The sequence below is a fragment of the Danio aesculapii genome, chromosome 3 (assembly GCF_903798145.1).
Source record: "Danio aesculapii chromosome 3, fDanAes4.1, whole genome shotgun sequence".
Lineage (NCBI taxonomy): Eukaryota > Metazoa > Chordata > Actinopteri > Cypriniformes > Danionidae > Danio > Danio aesculapii.
Window position 1 is genome coordinate 843,910 of NC_079437.1, and position 20,807 is coordinate 864,716.

The window sequence follows — 20,807 nt, forward strand, 5'->3', positions numbered from 1 at the left end:
ATTAGTGTAATATTAATTGTTAAATAAACACACACATTCGGTTACATTGAAAACAATATTTTTTGTGTGCAGTAGCCTAAATAAATCTTAAACATTAAAAATGCTTTTACATTACTGTATTTACAATTATATATATTTTTAAAGAAATTATAAAAAACTGCTTATTTTTACTACATTAACTCCCAAAACACCAGTAACTCATTTATGTGAATGTGTTAATGAAAAATCATAAACGTTTTCTGATTATTTAACTGCATTTTTGCAACTAAAAGGTGGTATTTTCAACTGCAGGGAGCGCAAGAAACCTAGAAAGATCCTGACTCCTGCCAGAGAAGGCAAACATGTTGATTTTTCTCCATTTTCCTTCAAACCAGTGTACGTTCTTTTGCAGAAAAATGTATATTTATTTGTTTTACAATTAATGGTTTTGCTTTATTTTACACAAAAATTTTTAATTCTGTTAAAATTAAGTAATACAGTTAAAACATTACTGAAACCCACCCCTAGTCATTGTGGTATAATTTTGAGGCTATATCAACCACTCCTAATGAACATTCAACCAGTTTTGTAGTTCATCATTTCACCTATGCATGGTCAGTGTTGGGGAGTAACTAGTTACATGTAACGGCATTACGTAATTTAATTACAAAATAAATGGTACCGTAATTCGTTACAGTTACTGAGAAAAAATGTGTAATTAAATTACAATTACTTATGAAAATGTTAAAGATTACAAATGGGGTTACCTCTTAATATGTTGAATAACATTAATCTGTTGCTTTGGCTGTTTTTGATATGCACGATGCCTTCTGCTAAAGCCATTTATTAAAGTGGTGCTGTCCTGCTATAACTGCATATCCCAGTAGCGTGGCAGCAGCGTCACTACTTTCTAAATCAAATAGCTTTTTGGTAGCAAAGCTATTTTTATATTCAAGTAGTGCAGTAGCGTCCACATAAGCTACATTTACAGATCGTGGATCAATAAGTGACGGCACAGATATTCACGGAGCTGTGAGGCTGGTGTCTAGCCAATGGAAATAAAGCTATATGATGGCGGGAACTACCTGTTTTTCAATGGTCGACAACAAACTTTTTGATGCGTTACTGCCACCTTTCTCTCTGGTAAGTGACGTCGCCAACCAAGGCTAACATGAGAAATTAGCTTGATGGAAAGATGACGGAGAAGAGGAGGTCTATATATATATATATATATATATATATATATATATATATATATATATATGAGTTTATTGTAATAAAGTATTCTGCTGTGATTACTATTTGTTCATGATAGTTACTAATGATACTACATCATGTAGTGTAATTCATTAATGAAGAGTTGTAAATTAGTATACAATATAATACTCATTCCTAAATATTTCCCTATAACTTGTTTCTGTTTAGTACAGTGTATTATTTAGAGTAAATAACTGAACTGAACAATTATGCCTCATGTTTCATTGACATTTCATTGACATTTACTGATCACTAAGATCTGATTGACTTGGATATAAGTTGCTTCGATTTAAAAATGAAAATTGCAAAAAAGCTTAGATGTATTTTTTTTATTGGTTTTGTGGTGGCTTTACTTTAAAATGAAATGAATATAATCTTAATTCAAGTGATGAAAGATTTTGAGATTCTAACAGTTAAACAGAGCTACTGTAAGGTCACACCTCTTGGTATAAATGCTTGAAAAGGATTTAGTTGAAAATATCCATTAGAAACTTACAAGTAATCAGATGTAATTGGTTACTTTATTTTACTTTAGTAATTGAAAACTTACAATACTTATTACATTTTAAATAGGGTAATTTGTAATCTTACATTTCCAAAGTAACCTCCCCAACACTGCATGATAACCTTAGATGAAAGTATCACCGGTATTGTGCTTACTGCTCTAAAATATGCTAAAATGTCTGGGTAAAAAGCAACAACCTTTACCCCATTGAACACAATATATTTTATTTTAAGAAAAATTTATCCTTTGGAACTATAAACATATCAGACATATTTAATTAAAATAAATCACTGACTACTGTTGCCCTATAAAACGAAATAAAATTATCGTAAAAAAAGGTGTAAAAATGCAAACTTGCTTATACCGTACACTATAAAACATAACAGTTAATCAATGAACAAATTGTGTTTTCTGTGTATTTAACTGTTGTGAATTGCATTATGGGATGTTGATATTCACTCTGTCGACTTTTGATTAAAAAAAATCAACTCTACAGTTTAACAAAGTGACTTATTGACATTTTACCAGTCCAAAATAAATGTATAATAAATAATATATAGAGAAAAAAATCTGCAGAATAACAGAATATATGCTGACAGAAGGTTTTTGCAGCGTAATATACAACACCAACACAGACAATATAGCACTTTAAACTATTAAACATGTTAATAAGTCACTTTATCCAACGTTTTTAGGTTAAAAGTTGTCAGAAGGATGATCAAGATCTCTCATAATGCAATTAAAAAGCATGAATAAATGGAGAAAATAAAAACTAAAATCACAAAATGCTAAAAGCTGCCAATTTATGGATATTTTTCACAGTGTGGAAATGGTAATGCAGGTATAAGTTTTAAAACCTTGGCTTTTTCTAACCGAGATGAACATTGAAATCGTCCCAATTACACCCCTATTTGCGAGTGAGTAAGCGGATGGTGTTCAGCTGTGTTGTGCTGTAATTGAAGGCGCCGGCCGGGTGTGAATAGTGTTCATGTGTGCCGTCGTCTGAATGCCAGGGCTGCGGGCTCTGGAGAAAACTTTATACAAGGCTTGGCATGAAAACTGCCCACCCAGTGCCAACCATATGGGTCGAGAGACTGGCTCTGGTCCACCACTTGAGAAGATCTCTTTACCAAGGGGTTGGTTGTGCAATTTTAGGATGTTTTCTTTCTCTTTAATCCTGCCACGTTAAATATCTATACCGTTTAATGAAGTTTTTTCTGTCGTGTCAATAATACTGAATCAGACTTAAAACAATGGGTGATACTTTACAGTAAAGCTCCGTTATACTGAAGACCAGCAATATTTGTATTGTATTTATTATTCATAGTTCAACTACTCTGTATTAGGTTATGTGTAAAGTTAAGCATTAAGTGTGTGTGTGTGTGTGTGTGTGTGTAAATGATCTAAATGTGTTTATATGTATTTTAATATTCTGGGTAAGGCATAAGACTAAATAATATTCATCCAATTAAATAGTGTCAGGCTGACATCTCCCATAATTCCAATAAGTAGCCCAAACTGTCTGTCAGCAAATGCGCAGCCGTTTGTATGCAGATCCGCTGTTGCATACACATTCATGAGAAAGAGAGTGCGAGCAGTTAAAGCATGCTGAATCAACTTTTTAAAATCTTGAATTAAGGGTGGGCGGTACACCTGTGTCATAGTCATCACCGGTGTGACATTGCGCCACGACATGGATTTTCTAATACCATCAATACCGTAATAAATCAATTATGCGCCTTGAACGGCTGCATTTACATCAATAATAGCTAATTCTAAATAATAAGGCATTAAATTTTCTTCAAACGTTCAGTTGTGGTCTGAATACATGTCCTTATACTACAGGGCTCGAAATTGCAACCATTTTGGTCGCATGAGCGCCCGAAATTTAATCTATGCGCCTTCATAATATATTTGGGAGCATTTGTGTGTCTGAACATAATGGTTGTAGTGCAATCTGATTTGATTTACTCTAAAAACTTGCTGAATCGCTCTACCCTGCTGCTGTATTGGTTCATATTAGCTGTCAGTCACTCAACGCTTCCCGCTGTCAGATAACAGGGAGCTTTTGTTACTGCAGGAAATGCAAACGGCTGAAGAGTGAAAAGTGCACAGGTTTGCAAACCTCACCTAAAGTTATAATAATAATAATAATGGCGCAGATGACAGCGATCATGACATGAGGTAAATGTTGATCCGCCAGCTGAGATCAATCGAGTGTTTTCGGAGAAGGTGCCCGAATCTCGATGCGTTGCATTCACCGCGTGTTCAGCGCAAATGTCCGCTAAATATAAAATCTAACACTGTACACATCATCGCCAAAGAAACTCACCTTTACTAAGTTTACACTGAAACTACGGCTCATAACAAAGAGCGGAATTGCGCCGGTGGTCATCATGAGAATCCTGCTCTGTCTGCTCATAAATTGGTGCGGCTGACTCGCCTGCTTTATTCCACCAACACAGAGAAATGAAGATCAGCTCATAACGAGACTGAGATTTACAATGACCCAAACCAAAACTTAAAGAGTGATAGAAGTGAGACTTTCTTTTGTCCGTTCTTCCTTGAGAGGTATATTATTTTGCAATTTAAAGTAATACCATGATATTATACCGTCACCGTTCAAAAGATGAAAAATACCGTGATATTAATTTTAGGTCATATCGCCCACCCCTATCTTGAATCAATATTGGAGTTACCTTTGCTTGCTGGAGAAAGGACGACACCATGGCTGAAGTATTTCTTTTAGACAGGTAATGTTCTGTTTTAAAACTATTTTAGCTTCACGCAAAGCTGATGTAGATGTTGTTGTTACTAGGGCTGGGCGATATGGGCGAAATATCCTATCTCTGTATTTTTAGGAGGAATGACGGTGTACAATATATATCCGGTAATTTCCCATAAATGTTTCCTTGACAGTTAAAGCCTTTTTTAAAACTTTATCTAACAAATTTTGAGCAAAATATAATTCAAACACAGGGGTTTCCCTCCCTGTTTACAAATAAACAGCTGCACATAAAATAACAGCTGCACAAAATCTTTAATAAATAAAACACAGAACAGGTTTTTCACCTGCTTAACTGTTGCACAACATTTCAAATTATAAACAAAATCTTTGATAAATGAATACAGTACAGAGTTTTTTATCCTGCTTAACACTATACACAGCTCTACTGTGCTGTTGTGCAAATAACAAAGTAAACAGAACCATAGAGAACGGCTACATTGTCAGAGCAAAAAAAGGAGCACACTTAAATTGTAACGGTGGCAATGTCTGGTGGATCAATATCCACGGAAGTTGAGGGGGAAGGATGGACATTGGCCATGTTTATGAGGGTAAACCAAGGGACAATTTAAGAGTTTGAGCAAATAAAAATCAAAAAAGAAAATGATCAGGACTGTATGTTGACTTTTTGGGCAATATGGTCACAACAAAAACAAACGAACAAACAAAAATAAAAAAATAACAAAGTACAACGGTACTAAACTTACAAGATGTGTCAATTCAAGTAAGTCAAACAATTCAAATGAATTTCAGAGTTCATTCATAATCAATACAGATCTTATACAATGACACAAACTTTCTGTAACAATTTATTTATTTTTTTATTTTTTTATTTTTTAACAAAAAAAAAAAAATCTTTTCCCACAATTTTTTTCAAAGTCTTTGTTAGTAAAGAAAAACTGTTCAAAAAGTCAAAAGGGTCGTTGTGTCAATTCAAGGCAGTCAACACAACGAAACGTCTTGTAGGATAGTAAAGAACCACATTGAATGTGAATATGAAACGCACAGTATTTTATGGCACATTTACAGTGTTGTTATGAGTAATCCTGTATAGCACAGTTGTGTGATTAATTAAATCAGCTGTATATACATTTAATTTACACATTTACATGTGTGTATTGTGCACAATTATTAAACAGTGCACACATTGAAGAGATCTAAAGAGAAGTCTTTCACTCCATGCAAAAAATCCTACACTTTTCCTTTTGTTTTGACTAAACTTGTTTTACTAAATAATAAATAAGGAGATGAAAATGAATAGACTGTAGATATGAGAAGTATTGAAATAGTTTCAGAGTACTGTGATGAAATGCTAGTTAAGCATATAAATGTAAACAGTCTTTATAACAGAGCAAAACGCAGAGCTGAATGTGTTATAACATAACTGAAAAGAAGAGACCGTCGTGTAATAAATACTGAACTTATAATCAGTGAATATGAGGTGGTTTCACTTTGGAAATGCGCTATAAATTTGTCCCATTTTGACTTTTTTAATTCTTTTGAACACATTCAGGTGCTGCTGGTAGGCTTGGGCGGTAATATGGTATACCCCGGGATCTAACAAAAGCAACTGTGTTAGTTTCAATACCGTTATACCATCATAAAAAACAAAGTACTTATATAGGAGACAAGTATTAGATATTATTTAATGCCTAAAAATGCATATGCATGATTGTCATCACAGGACAGTGTCGAGGAGAGAGAGAGGTGAGGTAAGATGGCGAGTCGTGCACCAAGTGACCTGGTCTCGAAAAAGAACACAACCTCTGCAGTTTGGCAGTGTTTCAGGTTTCGACAGAATGTGAAGGGAGACGTGGTAAATGCAAACTAGAGGTCTGCATTCCCGCAGCTGTGCCGCAGGAGCCGCGGGACCCAACCAGATTTCTTGCAGTGCGGAAATAAATTCCTGAATTAAGAGCGAGAGCGGTCGGTAACTCTGGTGTAATTTAAACAGGAGCATCCGGTCTAACAATATCGCCTCTGGGCGAGCGAGCATGCGCATCCGCGTGGATGCTGTGTATGTGTGTGAATGAGAGAGACCGTGATGCTGTGTGTCACTTGTTTGGTTCTGTGTGTCTCTGTCTGTGTGTGTCTCTGTCTGTGTGTGTGTGTGTGTGTGTGTGTGTGTGTGTGTGTGTGTGTGTGTGTGTGTGTGTGTGTGTGTGTGTGTGTGTGTGTGTGTGTGTGTGCGTGTGTGTGTGTGTGTGTGTGTGTGTGTGTGTGTGAGAGAGCGTGATACTGTGCGTCGCTGGCTTGGTGGTGTGTGTGTAAATGAGAGAGAGCGTGATGCTGTGCATCGCTGGCTTGGTGTGAATGAAAGAGAGGGTCCGGCGCAAATCTCTAATCCGAACAAGACAAACAGGTGACCGCGAACCTAAGGTCGTAAATACAGTATTCAGTTTCTGAATGGTTTAGGCACAAGCCAACAGTTTGGTGATGCTGTCTGAGCCTTACATCGTAATTTTTTTTCTTATGCACGGTAATACCGTATACAGAGGTAAAATAAGTAGGAGCTTTGACGGTATCAAAATTTGGATACCGCCCAAGCCTAGCTGCTGGTTAATGTGACAAGGCTTCTGTGTTTGTTGTTGCTGTCAATTACGGAAGAAATGATCGATAAAAGGTTTCTGATAGTCTGTGCCAATAGCCTAGTGGTTAAGTGCGCCAACAGATAGCACCATGGTGCTCACGGTGACCCAAGTTCAATTCCTGGCTTGAAGTCCTATGCCGACTCTTCCCCTCTCTCTGCTCCCAATACTTTCCTGTCTGTCCTCCACTATCCTATCCTAATAAAAGGTTTCTGATAAACCGCTGTGACAGCTGCAGGCGCGGTGTGACGTGTGTGCATGCGAGGGGGAGTCAGATTTCGATACAACAATGGCACTGCATTAAATAAATTACTTATATTAAAGTAATTAAATATAATTAATTTTTAGAAATAAACTGGCTCTGGTAACTTTATTTTAACTCCCAATTCTAATGACTAACTAGTGGCTTATTACTCGCCTATTAATAAAAGATTGGCTGTTTATTATTATTGAACTTATTCTTCATCTCTAATTCTGCCTTAAACCCAACTATTACATTAATAACTATTAATAAGCAGCAAATTAGTATTTTTATTGAAGCAAAAATCATAGTTAATCATTGTTAATACTGAGAATTGTACCTTAAAATAAAAATGAAGTGTTGCACCAGTTCAATATTCATTGCATATTATCACAAAGCTGACATCAGTGTTGTTGTATATTCATTTACTGTACTCTATTAGTCAGCGTTGCGTCATGATTAGCAATGTGTGTTTAAATCACAGGTATCATCGATGTGAGCTGCGTTCTGTCATGTTTTGCTGGATGAGGAGACTTGTTTACTCCTGGGGCTGTTAGTGTTAAATATTAGGTCTGGTTAATTTTAGCATCGCTCGGAGATCTGCTGATACTCCTGAGCTTTATTACCACAGTCAGAGGAAAACGCCTGTTTACATGCAGTAAAGTTACACCGATTACACTGATCAGATAAACATCCTAAACTGTGCTCTTTTGGGAACACACCTGCAGTTTTGCTAGTTTTTGTTTTAAAAAAAGTATTTATTTAGCGTTTTCAGTGCTAAAAGAGTGTTTTGATATGAAAACTAACTAAATGAAATACACCCAGTTAGACATTTTTGTTGTTGTTTGTTTTTCAGATCCATCATTTAGTTGTCATTGTCAGAATTGATATTGTATGTATTAATCAGCCCATATAGACCATTTTGAGGGATGTAAACAAACAATGGTCCCAACGTATTTCCTGTTTTACATTTTTAATTTATATAGCTTCTGATAATCCAAAACATGAGCCACATATTGATAAATAATGTTATGACAGCTGTTTTAACATAACATTTTGATTGAATTGCTGCTTGTTACAGTTCTGAAATAGTTTGATATCAAGCTGGAAATGTTCTGACATGACCACATTGAAACGGTCTATAGGATTTAGCAATTCAGTGATTGCCATATTTAATGTAAAATCATGCAAAAGCAGAGTAGCTTGTCATTTATTTTGTAATTTAATAATAAAATTTTTTATTATTTATTTAATTTAATTGATTAATTATAAATTGTCCAACTTTTACATACTTTTATTTTGGAGAGTTTAAGTGTATTAGTATATTTTCAGTCACTAAAGTAGAGCAGAGTACTTGCATAAAATGTATATAAATTAATATAAATTGTTAAGCCGGTGGTCCACAGTTCCACATCCAAGGTTTGGTTGTGTTTATAAGATGCAAAGCAATGTGTGCTCATGCTTCATTTGTAGAAAATCACGTTACTTTTTCATATATCTTACTTTGATTATATACAGCTACTCAGCTAACTTGAAAACGACTGTCATATTTCCTTGTTCCTCTGAAAGGCCCGCCCTCAAGAGGCTCTGATTGGTCAACTACATAATGTGCTGTGATTCGAGGATTGGCTCCACGTCACGCCCCTACAAGCGCATGCTTTTGTACTGTGTAAACAGTCCAGTCAGAGCACCTATTAGCAGCATAAGCTGCTTGAATCAGACAGAAATGAAGAGCACACAGCTCACACCTGCTTTCTACAATAACATCTGACAAGTGTCTTTCACAAATATTCAGAATACGCATGTGCAAGTAATATGAAACGTTCACATATCTTTAGCGAGTTGGTTATTTAATCCCAATCTGATATTGATATCGGAAGTATTTCCAATATCAGTCAAAGAAACTATATCGGACTTAGGTCTGCTGATTTTGTTTTTGGACTCATGTAGTTGCTTGCTTTATGATCTAGAACCAGTTTAAAGGGATGGAGTCTTAATTTGGCCATAACGTTCTCTGGGTGTCAGCAAATGGAATGATTTTTGGTGACAATATTTATTTTGACACATATTTTGGGATAATGCTTTGAAAATTTAAAAAATCAAAATGCATTGGGGAAATTCACTACCCTTTCGTCATGTTGGTGGCTGTTTTCCCCTCATTGACTTCCATTAAAATGACATATTTGATCGCAGAGCCATGACACCATTTAATCATGCATTCTTGATTGTTGCTGGTCTTTCCTGTTGAGAAGAGGTCAAATAATTTTTTTTTATTGGTGATCATCAGTTGCAATGCAAAAACAAGCCTAGTTTCTGGCTTATATATAGAGTATCGTGTGTGTGTTTGAGGGAAAAACGTTTGCGCACTTGCTATTAATACACACAATATACTCTACTGTTTTACTCCATAGAACTCTATTAAAATGGCAGAAACTTGTTTGCACAGGCCTATCAAATAGGTCAATGCTGCCAACTGATAATCAACAGTAGAAATGACAAATGGTACCTCTTCCCAACAAGGAAAAACACCAACAAATCAAGAATGCATGATTATATGGTGTCATGGCTTTGCAATAAAAAAAGTGACTATAATGGAACTCAAAGGGGTAAAAACAGCCCCAAACATAACAAAATGGCAGTCAATTTGAACAATACACAAAGGGTTAAAAACAGTATGACACAAATAAATGTTCACTTCAGATGTCAAATGCCTTTTTAATAATGTCTTCTTCTCTCTCTCTGTTTGTCAGGTGCACGTTTCGGTTCCCCAGTACGAACATCAAGATCACATTTACAGCGCTGGCAAGTGTCAAGCGAGAGAAAAGAGAGCCCGAGTCTCCAGTCAAAGCAGTTCAGCCTCAGATCTCACCTTTAACCATCAACATTCCTGATAACATCGCTCACCTTATGAGTCCTCTGCCCTCGCCCACCGGCACCATCAGGTAAACAACGCCATTTCTATCGCCATTTCACCATAAGGAAACCCTGCTGTTCTGTCCTCTCTCCGGTGTCTCTCTTCCCAAAGTTAGACAGACAGATAAACTCTCTCCAACACATATGTTTGTGGGAGAATGTTGCTTTATTCCACACCACGATGAGTATGTTGAAACGGTCATGTTGAACACAAAATAAAATTTTCCTTCAATGGAGAACTAACGAAGTCATCCTAAAATGATTAGAATAAACTTACCCAAATACACTAGCTACTAATATATATAGTGTATCCAGAAAGTATTCATAGCGCTTCACTTTTTCCACACTTTTTATGTGGAATTTATTTCCTCGACATTCTACACACAATCCCCCATAATGACAATGTGAAAAAAAAGGTTTTTGAAATTGTTGCAAGTTTATCAAAAATAAAAAAGCTGAAAAATCACCTGTACAGAAGTATTCACAGCCTTTAGTGTGAAGTTCTAAATTGAGCTCAGGTACATTCTGTTTCCACTGATCATTCTTGAGATGTTTCAGCAGCTTAATTGGAGTTCACCTGTGGTAAATTCAGTTGATTGGACATGATTTGAAAAAACATACACCTGTCTATATAAGGTCGCAGGGTTGACGGTGCATGTCAAAGCACAAACCAAGCATGAAGACAAAGGAATTGTCTGTAAACCTCTGAGACAGGATTGGGAAGGTTACAAAAATATAATTTCATTCCTATAATATAATTTCTGCTGCTCTAAAAGTTCCAATGAGCACAGTGGCCTCCATCATCCGTAAGTGGAAGATGTTTAAAACCACAAGGACTCTTCCTAGAGCTGGCCGGCCATCTAAGCTGAGTGATCGGGGGAGAAGGGCCTTAATCAGGGAGGTGATCAATAACTCTGGTCACTCTGTCTGAGCTCCAGTGTTCTTCTGTGGAGAGAGGAGAACCTTACAGAAGGACAACCATCTGTGCAGCAATCCACCAATCAGGCCTGTATGGTAGAGTGGTCAGACTGAAGCCACTCCCCACCTGGAATTTGCTAAAAGGTATCTGAAGGACTCTCAGACCATAAGAAACAAAATTCTCTGGTCTGATGAGACTCAAACTGAACTCTTTGGAGTGAATGCCAGGCGTTACGTTTGGAGAAAACCAGGCAGCGCTCATCACCAGGCTAATACCATCCCTACAGTGAAGCATGGTGGTGGCAGCATCATGCTGTGGGGATGTTTTTCAGCAGCAAGAACTAAAAGACTAGTCAGGATAGAGGGAAAGATGAATGCAGCGATGTACAGAGACATCCTGAATGAAAACCTGCTTCAAAGTGCTCTTGACCTCAGACTGGGGCGACGGTTCATCTTCCAGCAGGACAATGACCCAAAGCACAACGCCAAAATATCAATGGAGTGGCTTCACAACAACTTGGTGAATGTCCTTAAGTGGCCCAGCCAGAGCCCAGACTTAAATCCGATTGAACATCTCTGGAGAGATCTGAAAATGGCTGTACACCTTCACTTCCCATCCAACCTGATAGAGCTTGAGAGGTACTGCAAAGAGGAATGGGCAAAAATTCCCAAAGACAGGTGTGCCAAGCTTGTGGCATCATATTCAAATAGACTTGAGGCTGTAATTGCTGCCAAAGGTGCATCAACAAAGTATTGAGCAAAGCCTGTGAATACTGATGGACATGTGATTTTTCAGTTTTTTTTTTATTTGTAATAAATTTGCAACAATTTCAATACATCTTTTTTTCACATTGTCATTACGGGGTATTGTGTGTAGAATTTTAAGAATTTTTAATTCTACAAGAATTTTAGAGCAAACAAATGAATTGGATCCATTTTGGAATAAGGCTGTAACATGAAAAATGTGGAAAAGTAAAGCGCTATCAATACTCTCTGGATGCACTGTATATTTACAACTTAATTCTAAACTTCAAACATAAGCAATCGGCTCCTAATTAAATATCCACCTAACTGTCCCACATTTCCCACTAACTAAACTTACCTAATTCTTCTGTGTTTTCCCAAGAGTCAAGCCTCTTTAAGCAGCTAATAGTTCTGTTGGTCCAGAAAAGCAACCACGGCTGTACACTTAACCCAGGAAAACACTAAATATAAAAAACTATTAAAGCTGCAAGCAGCGATGAAAGGTACCTCGCTCCCAGGCTCACCGCCACACCCAGTGGCCTTAGGATGACAGAGAACAGTGAACAATAATAATTAAAGCTGATAAATATTAATAAAACCTGAGAAAATCTCAGATTATTGCCAAACTTCCTTCTGTCAGCAGGTGGCGCTGTGACTCCATATTGGCATGTAGATGTCTTAAGGAGAGGAATCTCATCAAACCTGCGAATTTTCATGTAGATCTGACATTGTGTGGCTGAGTTATAAGTACTTTCTACTCCCTGGAGTTACACTGAACTTTGTCAGTTCGTCACAGACACGTCCTTCGACAAAAACTCTAAATCTTCACAATTTAAACTCGCTAAGGCCTTTAGATGACTATACCCAATTTTGGGATTGATCTGATAAAATCCCTAGAAGGAAATTGGTAAAATACAACGCCTGGAAATGGCAAAAACAGCACTTTTTCGGCGCAGGAAGTTAAAAATATCTGACTTTCTGTGGGGTTTGAGATTTCACTCAAAGAGACTTATTTTGTAGGTATTGGAATGTTGGATGTGTGTGCCAATTTTCATAAGTGCATAGGTGTGCTTTTGAGCCATTTTGCCACACCCACTTCCGGAACCTATAACAAACGTAAATTATTGCCACTGTAGGCCTGAGTTTGAGCATGTTTAGACCCTCAAAAATGCAATTCATTCTAGAGAAGAAGCAACAGAGAAATTCCAAAAGGGCCTGTGCACCGATTACAAAAACTATTATGAGACAAACTTTACCTGTCTGAAGCCAAATGAGCGAACTGCTCAACACCTGATTCTCCTTACTGATTACCAGTCTTCATGCCTCTCAATAAGACGAGCCCCCACATGTTACAACTGGCTCAAAATTGTAACATAAGAGATACAATTTGACCAGGTAAATCATAAAGATATGATCATTGATTTTAGGAAGGCTGCTAACACACAGGTGAGCACTTCCATTAAAAATCAGCCTGTGGAAAGTGTGCAATCATACAAATATCTTGGCACAATTATTGACTCTAAACTTTCCTTTGAGAATTGTGCAGCAGTCTGTAAAAAGGGGCACCAGCGATTATTTAGTTTGAGAAAGCTAAGTCATTTCCTTATTGACAAACACGTGATGATTTTATTTTATCATGCTTTTCTTGAATCCATTCTATCCTTTGCTTTGGTGTCATGGTTTGGGAATCTCTCTGTCAAGAATAAAAACTCACTAAATCAAATAGTTAAGTGGTCCAGTAAGCTAACTGGGGTGTCACTAGCTAATCTAGAGGCTGTGTACACCAAGCAGCTAAAGAGAATCACAAATTCAATTTTAAGTGACACTGCTCATCCCCTACACTCAGAATTTCAGCTCCTTCCTTCTGGTCGCAGGTTTCTAGTATTAAGCTGTAGAACGAAACAATACAAAAATAGTTTCATACCAGCAGCCATTAGATATTTAAATAAGGCATAGACTAAAGCAGAGGTATCTCGGTGACCTGTATATTTTAGATCGTTTTAAACATTTATCTTGGGGGGGGGGGGGGGTGGACACTTGAAGTGATTTTTAATTTATACTTTTATAAGTGTTTTTATGTTTTATGTCCTAATGTTTACTTGTTGTTGTTACTGTGCGAGTTCCTTTGTGTGGCACTGTTGTGAGATGAGGACTCTTGACTGCAAACCAAATCTACCTTCGGGTATAAATAAAGTAACCTAACCTAAAGAGAAATTATTTCTTAACAAAACACATAATTAACAGTGGATATTTAAAGCAACCAAAGTCTGTACAAATAGAAGTGGTGAAGCGTATGCGCATGGTAGTGAACTGAGTTTATGATCAATACAATATAATCAAAATGATGAGTAGGTAATTAATAGGGATGCTTTGATCCATCGGCCAGAGATCGGTATCGGCCGATAATCACATTTCATGACTTGATCGGTACTCGCCAATCTAGCCGATCTCATGAACTGATCGAAAGGCTTAGCTCACGAGTTTACAAACAGCAAGACACACTTTTGCTAATCAGCAGTACTGCAACACGTGCAAAGATAAATGATGCATGTGGGCGTGAGTTATCACCATGCTTACGCCACAGCAGCTAAAATAGTTTATACAATGTATTGGCACGACTCACGTGAGTGGTGATCTCTTTGGTCACCATTGTGAATGTCCAGTGTTTTGATCTGCTGGCTGTGACGTGAGCAGGGTGTTTGCCGATATCGAGCGTCTTATCCAGCCCTTATGACCTCTCCCGGAAGCTCCACGATTCCGTTCATAGTTTAGTTTATTTGTTTACAGGGTCAATGCACATTAATAAACATTACTGTAAAATGTGCCAGAATTAGCCAAGAATGGCTATTTTTCATGTGTAGAAACAGAATGTTAAAAAGTCACACCTAAAATAGAAGCACAGAATAATAACATAAAATACACTTTCATATATAAAATACAATTAAAAAGTAAAAAACAAAAACAGACTGATGGCAGCAGAAGAGGACAAAAAGTGTCAAGAATACAGTACTAATGCTGACAATGCTGATTTGTAACTAATCAATTTTTAACATGAGGCTGAAAAGAACGAAGAGTAAGTGATCTAATTGTTGGTGGGTTGGAGTTCCATTCTCTAGCAGCTTTCGCTGAAAATACTGACTGACTAAATTGACTTTTTTTGAGAGGAATAATACAATCCCCTCTTTCACCTCCTCTAGTAGATCGGTGAGCAGTCGTTCTAATATTCACAAACTGATTTAGTGGCGAAGTCGGGTTATGTAAAGTCTTAAACATTAACCAGATATGTACATATTTAATTAAATATTAAATAGTGGCGCCGTTGCACCTGGGAATTAAATAAAATACCCCGGAAATCATGGCGATGGAAGTGAATGAGCAAGAGAACAGATCGCGAGAGGCACGGTGATGTTCTAAGCTTTATATTTGTTAGGTTAAATGAATAGTGCTGTAAAGAAAATCCCGGCTCTCTCATCTAGCTGCGATCATAGAGCTGCTTCCAAGAGTTTGAGCTGAGCAAGTATTTTAATGGCCTTGCATGTGTTTAGACCTTTTTACATACAAGAACTGAAAGTTCTGTGATTTTGATAGTATTGCAACTAGGAATGGGTATAAGATTCTGACGGTATGATAACCTTGGATAAAAATATCACGGTTTCACGGTATTGTGATTACTGCTCTAAAATATATTCTTTTTAAATGTCTGTGTAACAAAAACAAAAACTTTTTTCCCTTTTGAACACAATATATTACATTTTTTGAGAGATTTCTAATATTTTGAAGCAGTAAACATGTCAGGCTAAATAATTCAAATGAATAATTGACTTGTGCTGTCTTCATTAGTTTCAAAAACACAGATTGTTTTTACAATTTAAAATGGCATCTTTGAACATTTTTTTTTTGCTGAAGATACGGTTGTCCCCAAAAACAAAAAAGTAAATAAAAAATCGTACACGCACCTTAGGAACAGTGCTGCAAAAAATGTTGGCGCTTTTAAAACCTTGACTTTTCCAAACCGCGGTATACCTTGAAAACAGTCCAATGCCTAATCGCAAGTTCACTAAAACATGGCTGGAAAATCAATGAAATAAATATTTTTGAACTTATTTATTAATATAACTTTTTCTAATATAGGCCTAGTTATTGCAGTAAACAGTAGTTTATTGGCCTTATGGTTTCCGCTACATTCATTCTTTCATGGTGGGACGCCACGTCAAAATTCATCCCGCCACGGCTACATTACAGCTTCTCATTCAAAACATTAAATTTTTTTAATAGCAGGTGATAATTGTACCAAAACGTATTAAAGGGTATTATAACCGCGTGAACTTTTCTGTAACCGACCGTAGTAGTGCTGTGTGTCATTTGTTTAACCCTTTAAGGTTACGTGCTGACTGGCTGACTGACAGGTGCATGATGCGTGAGGCCAGCTAACACGACGTAAAGCTGTTTCACTTTACTTCAGGACGCATTAATACCACTCTGTAGGTCTATTGGAGACATTAATAAATATTCCTAGCAAATTTAAATAATGTTGGAGACATACTCGTTACATAAACGCACTAAATCACACTTCAGCAGCGTTTATTTGAGAGCGCACAAGAAGATCTGCGCTCAGTGTTGCCAGATGATGCTGACTGTTTCCAGCCCAAAAGCTGTCGAGATCACAAGCGTTTATACACTGTTCTAAGTATATGTATGTGAAGAACGGGGGCTATGGCATCACTTTGGGAAATCAAAACAGGTTTATGAGGGCAGACCGGGACTGGCGGGCATGCCGTTGTAAAACCGCCCAAATTTTCACTACATGCCTATGTCACTTTTTACCCGCAAAAAAATAAATTCAAAACCACCCAATCTGGCAACACTGTACTGCGTTTGAGCAGCGCGTATTTGAGGGCGCTAGAAGCTTTGTGCACGAGCAGAGGAAATCGGCGCGCAAGCAAAGAGATTTGCATGCTGTAGGCTATTAGATGAATGCGATCTCGACTCGTAATACTGCGCTCACGCCTTTTGTCATTGAAATAACGCCACAGGTAGTTAGTAGAGCTGTGTAAAAAGGCCTGCCGCCACAGCTGGAAATAATCCTAGAGGAAACACTGGGCCGATTTCCTTTTAGTAAAGACGTAATGCATTAAGGTGTGCATTTTAACTTCTCACGCATCAAATAACGCTCCAAACCCTTTCTTCATTAAGACATGTTGAATTCTTCTTCCATTATTTGCATTGTTTCTGCGCCTGACAATTACATGTCTACACTAAATGGTTGTAAGAGACGTGTTTAAGGTATTATATGCAGCATGCTTCATTTATTCTCTTAAGTAAAGAGAAAGCTCCACTTCCGTATCATACTTGGAGGGAAAACGTGCTTTATGCATTATAAAGCTTGAAGCATCAGAATCGGGATTTGGTATCAGCCGATCACCATGACAAGGAATCGGTACTCTGTATCGGCTGTAAAAATCTTGATCGGAGCATCCCTAGTAATTAGGCAAGTCATTGTATAACAGTGGTTTGTTCTGTAGACAATAAAAACAATATAATGCAAAAGTGGGCTAATGATATTGACCTTACAATGGTTTTAATAACATTATTCTTGCAGAAATAAAACAAGTAAGACTTTCTCCTGAAGAAAAAATATTATCTGAAATACTGTGAAACATTCCTTGCTCCATTAAACATCATTTGGGAAATATTTGACAAGAAAAAACAGGAGGGCGAATAATAATGACTTCAGCTGTAGATATTTAGGATTTTTTTTTTTTTTTTGCTGTGTGTATTGGAGAAACACTCGTAATTTCCCATGTTGAATTGCGAGCACAGCTGCGTCTTTCATGGGCCACTTCTGCTCTGAATGATGTAATTGAGATTGAGTTTTTTTTCCTGTCTATTTCTGCTGCTGATTCCTGTTTCTCTGTGTGTTTTCTCCGTGTTCAGCGCTGCTAACTCGTGTCCGTCCAGTCCTCGTGGAGCAGGATCGTCAGGATATCGGCTGGGCAGAATCGTGCCGGACCTGCAGCTCATGAACGACAACTCACAGTCTGAAAATGACAAAGAAACATCAGAAGGAGACAGTCCAAAGGTGAAAAGCATGCAGGAAACCAACAACACATTTCTACACTACCGCTATAGAAGCCCTACAGCTGGATGTAGCAGAATGTAAATAATGAGAATTGGCAAAGAAAAAATCCATTTGTCCACTTCATTATGAAAATAGACATGATCAGGTAGTACAAACACACAGACTTACACATTATAAAAGATACAGCAATTATTTACTGTAAGTGTTGCCATGAATATAACTAATTCTGCTGATATGACATTAAAACAAAAGTAGGTAAGTAAATGGATAAATAAGTAGGTAAGTAAGTAGGTAGATGGGTAGCTAAGTAGGTAGGTAGGTAAGTAGATGGATAAGTAAAAAGGTAAATAGGTAGGTGCGTAAGTAGCTAGGTAAATTGTTAAGCAGGTACGCAGGTAATTAGGTAGGTAAGTAGGTAGGTAAGTAATTAGGTAGCTAAGTAGGTATGTATGTATGTAGGTAGGTAGGTATGTATGTATGTATGTAGGCAAGTAGGTAGGTAAGTTGTTAAGCAGGTAGGTAGGTAGGTATGTAGGTAGGTAGGTAAGTATGTATGTAGGTAGGTAACTAAGTAGGTAGGTAAGTAATTAGGTAGCTATGTAGGTAGGTAAGTATATATGTAGGCAAGTAGGTAGGTAAGTAGTTGGTTAAGTTGGTAAGTAGGTAGGTAAGTTGTTAAGTAGGTAGGTAGGTATGTAGGTAAGTATGTATGTAGGTAGGTAACTAAGTAGGTAGGTAAGTAAGTAGTTGGGTAAGTATGTAGGTAAGTTGCTAAGCAGGTAGGTAAGTGATTAGGTAAGTAATTAGGTAGGTGGATAAGTAGGTCGGTAGGTATGTAGGTAGGTAAGTAAGTAATTGGGTAAGTAGGTAGGTAAGTTGTTAAGCAGGTAAGTAATTAGGTTGGTATGTATGTAGGTAGGTAAGCAAGTAGGTGGATAAGAAGGTAGATAATTAAGTAGGTAGGTAGGGAAGTATGTATGTAGGTACATAGGTAAGTAAGTAAGTAATTGGGTAAGTAGGTAGGTAAGTTGTTAAGCAGGTAGGTAAGTAATTAGGTAGGTATGTAGGTAGGTAGGTAGGTAGGTAGGTAGGTAAGTAAGGTAGATAATTAAGTAGGGAAGTATGTATGTATGTATGTATGTATGTATGTACCACTCATGTAGTACATGTAGTAAAATAAACAGGATTTATTTGTTTGTGTGTTTCAAACAAGTCTTTTATTGCTCATGAGTGTTGCATTTAAAGAAGCTATTATTTAAAAATATTATTTAAAGGTGACCTATTATGCCCCTTTCTACAAGATGTAAAATAAGCCTGTTATGTCTCTAGAGTGTGTGTGTGTGAAGTTTCAGCTGAGGATGCCACACAGATAATGTTTTATAACTCTTTGAAACTGACCCTTTTAGGCTTTGATCTGAATTGTGGAGTTTTGGTGACTGTCGCTTTAAATTCAGATAAGATTGTGCTCTTTTCAAAAGAGGGCGGAGCTACAAATGCCTTTGTGTCAGCATAGTGAAAAACTGAAAATGTCAGAAGAGTCTATGGAGACTACGGTGTTCATTTTTGCACCGACCAGATGACGCAAGTTACGGTTTGCGATGAGAATGAATTATATCTCTGTGATGGCATGTTGCAGTCGAAACTTACCACAAAAATGAACACTTTCACCTTTTCAGATTAATTACATGCACTAACGGTGTATTGGGGAACTGACAGTTTAAACTCAAAAGTGACCTGTCTGTCAGATAAAGCATATGTTCCCACAAAACCCACACCTCCAGTTTACAACCATAATATAATATATACAAAGTAGGGTTGTCAAAAGAATTGACTTTGGTACCAGTCTGTTTACCACTCTTTATTACTCTTCACTAGTTGCAAACACATATAGAAGAACACTAGATTGTTTTAATGTTGCGTAGATCAGCTTATCAGTCTATAAGCTGATGTAAGAGCGATCTGCTGATGATATATGTGACTGTGCTTTTGTGTTTGCAACTGGTGAACAGCGGGAACTATTGACCTTTACAGCCAATCACAGTCATTTTTATTAGGCACGGGAACACGGTGTTTAATCAGCGGTGTTTAAGTACACACTCAAATGTTAGCGTGAATGCTAATAATATTTCAGAATATGAAAGTTTTTATTTTTATTTTGTTTAAGCAAATGCAGTTCTGTAATCATTGAATCTGAATTGTTCGTACTTTTTAATGCAGCTGAATAAAACTGATGGTCTGCTATGAGTGAATCTGCATGATCCTTATCTGTTGTGTGTTTGTGTGCAGGACGACTCTAAACCGCCGTATTCGTACGCTCAGCTGATCGTTCAGGCCATCACGATGGCACCGGACAAGCAGCTAACACTAAATGGCATCTACACACACATCACCAAGAACTACCCTTATTACAGGACAGCAGACAAGGGCTGGCAGGTCAGAAACACACACTCTCATGCTTTTATATGTATTTACATTGATCATTTACACGCAGAAGATTGAACAGCCTAAATAATTAACATTGCATTCAGTATTTAGTCACTTTAAATCATGCATATGGATGTGTGAATTAAAGTTTGTTACAATTAAGTAGTTACGACATCATAAACTTTAGTAGTTTTAAAATGCTGTTATTTTTCACTTCTCAATTCTAAACACACATCAGTTATGACAATACAAAAATAAGACCACTGCTACTGACTGCACTAGTGGTTAATTATTTTTTTAGTTTCTTCCTATATATTGTACATTTTAACTGTATAATGATATTCTTGTACCTAATTAAAACAAAATAACATAAA

The 20,807-nt window shown here is 37.0% G+C and overlaps 1 protein-coding gene across 1 annotated transcript in view; it reads left to right on the forward strand.

The window, feature by feature from the left end:
- The window catches only part of foxk2b (forkhead box K2b), a 58,553-nt gene that overhangs the window by 28,942 nt on the left and 8,804 nt on the right, over positions 1–20,807 (forward strand). Inside the window, exons 2-4 of the mRNA XM_056452847.1 lie at positions 10,106–10,297; positions 17,865–18,009; positions 20,296–20,442. Coding sequence (XP_056308822.1) covers positions 10,106–10,297; positions 17,865–18,009; positions 20,296–20,442 — 484 coding nt within the window. The remainder of the gene's footprint in view (positions 1–10,105; positions 10,298–17,864; positions 18,010–20,295; positions 20,443–20,807) is intronic.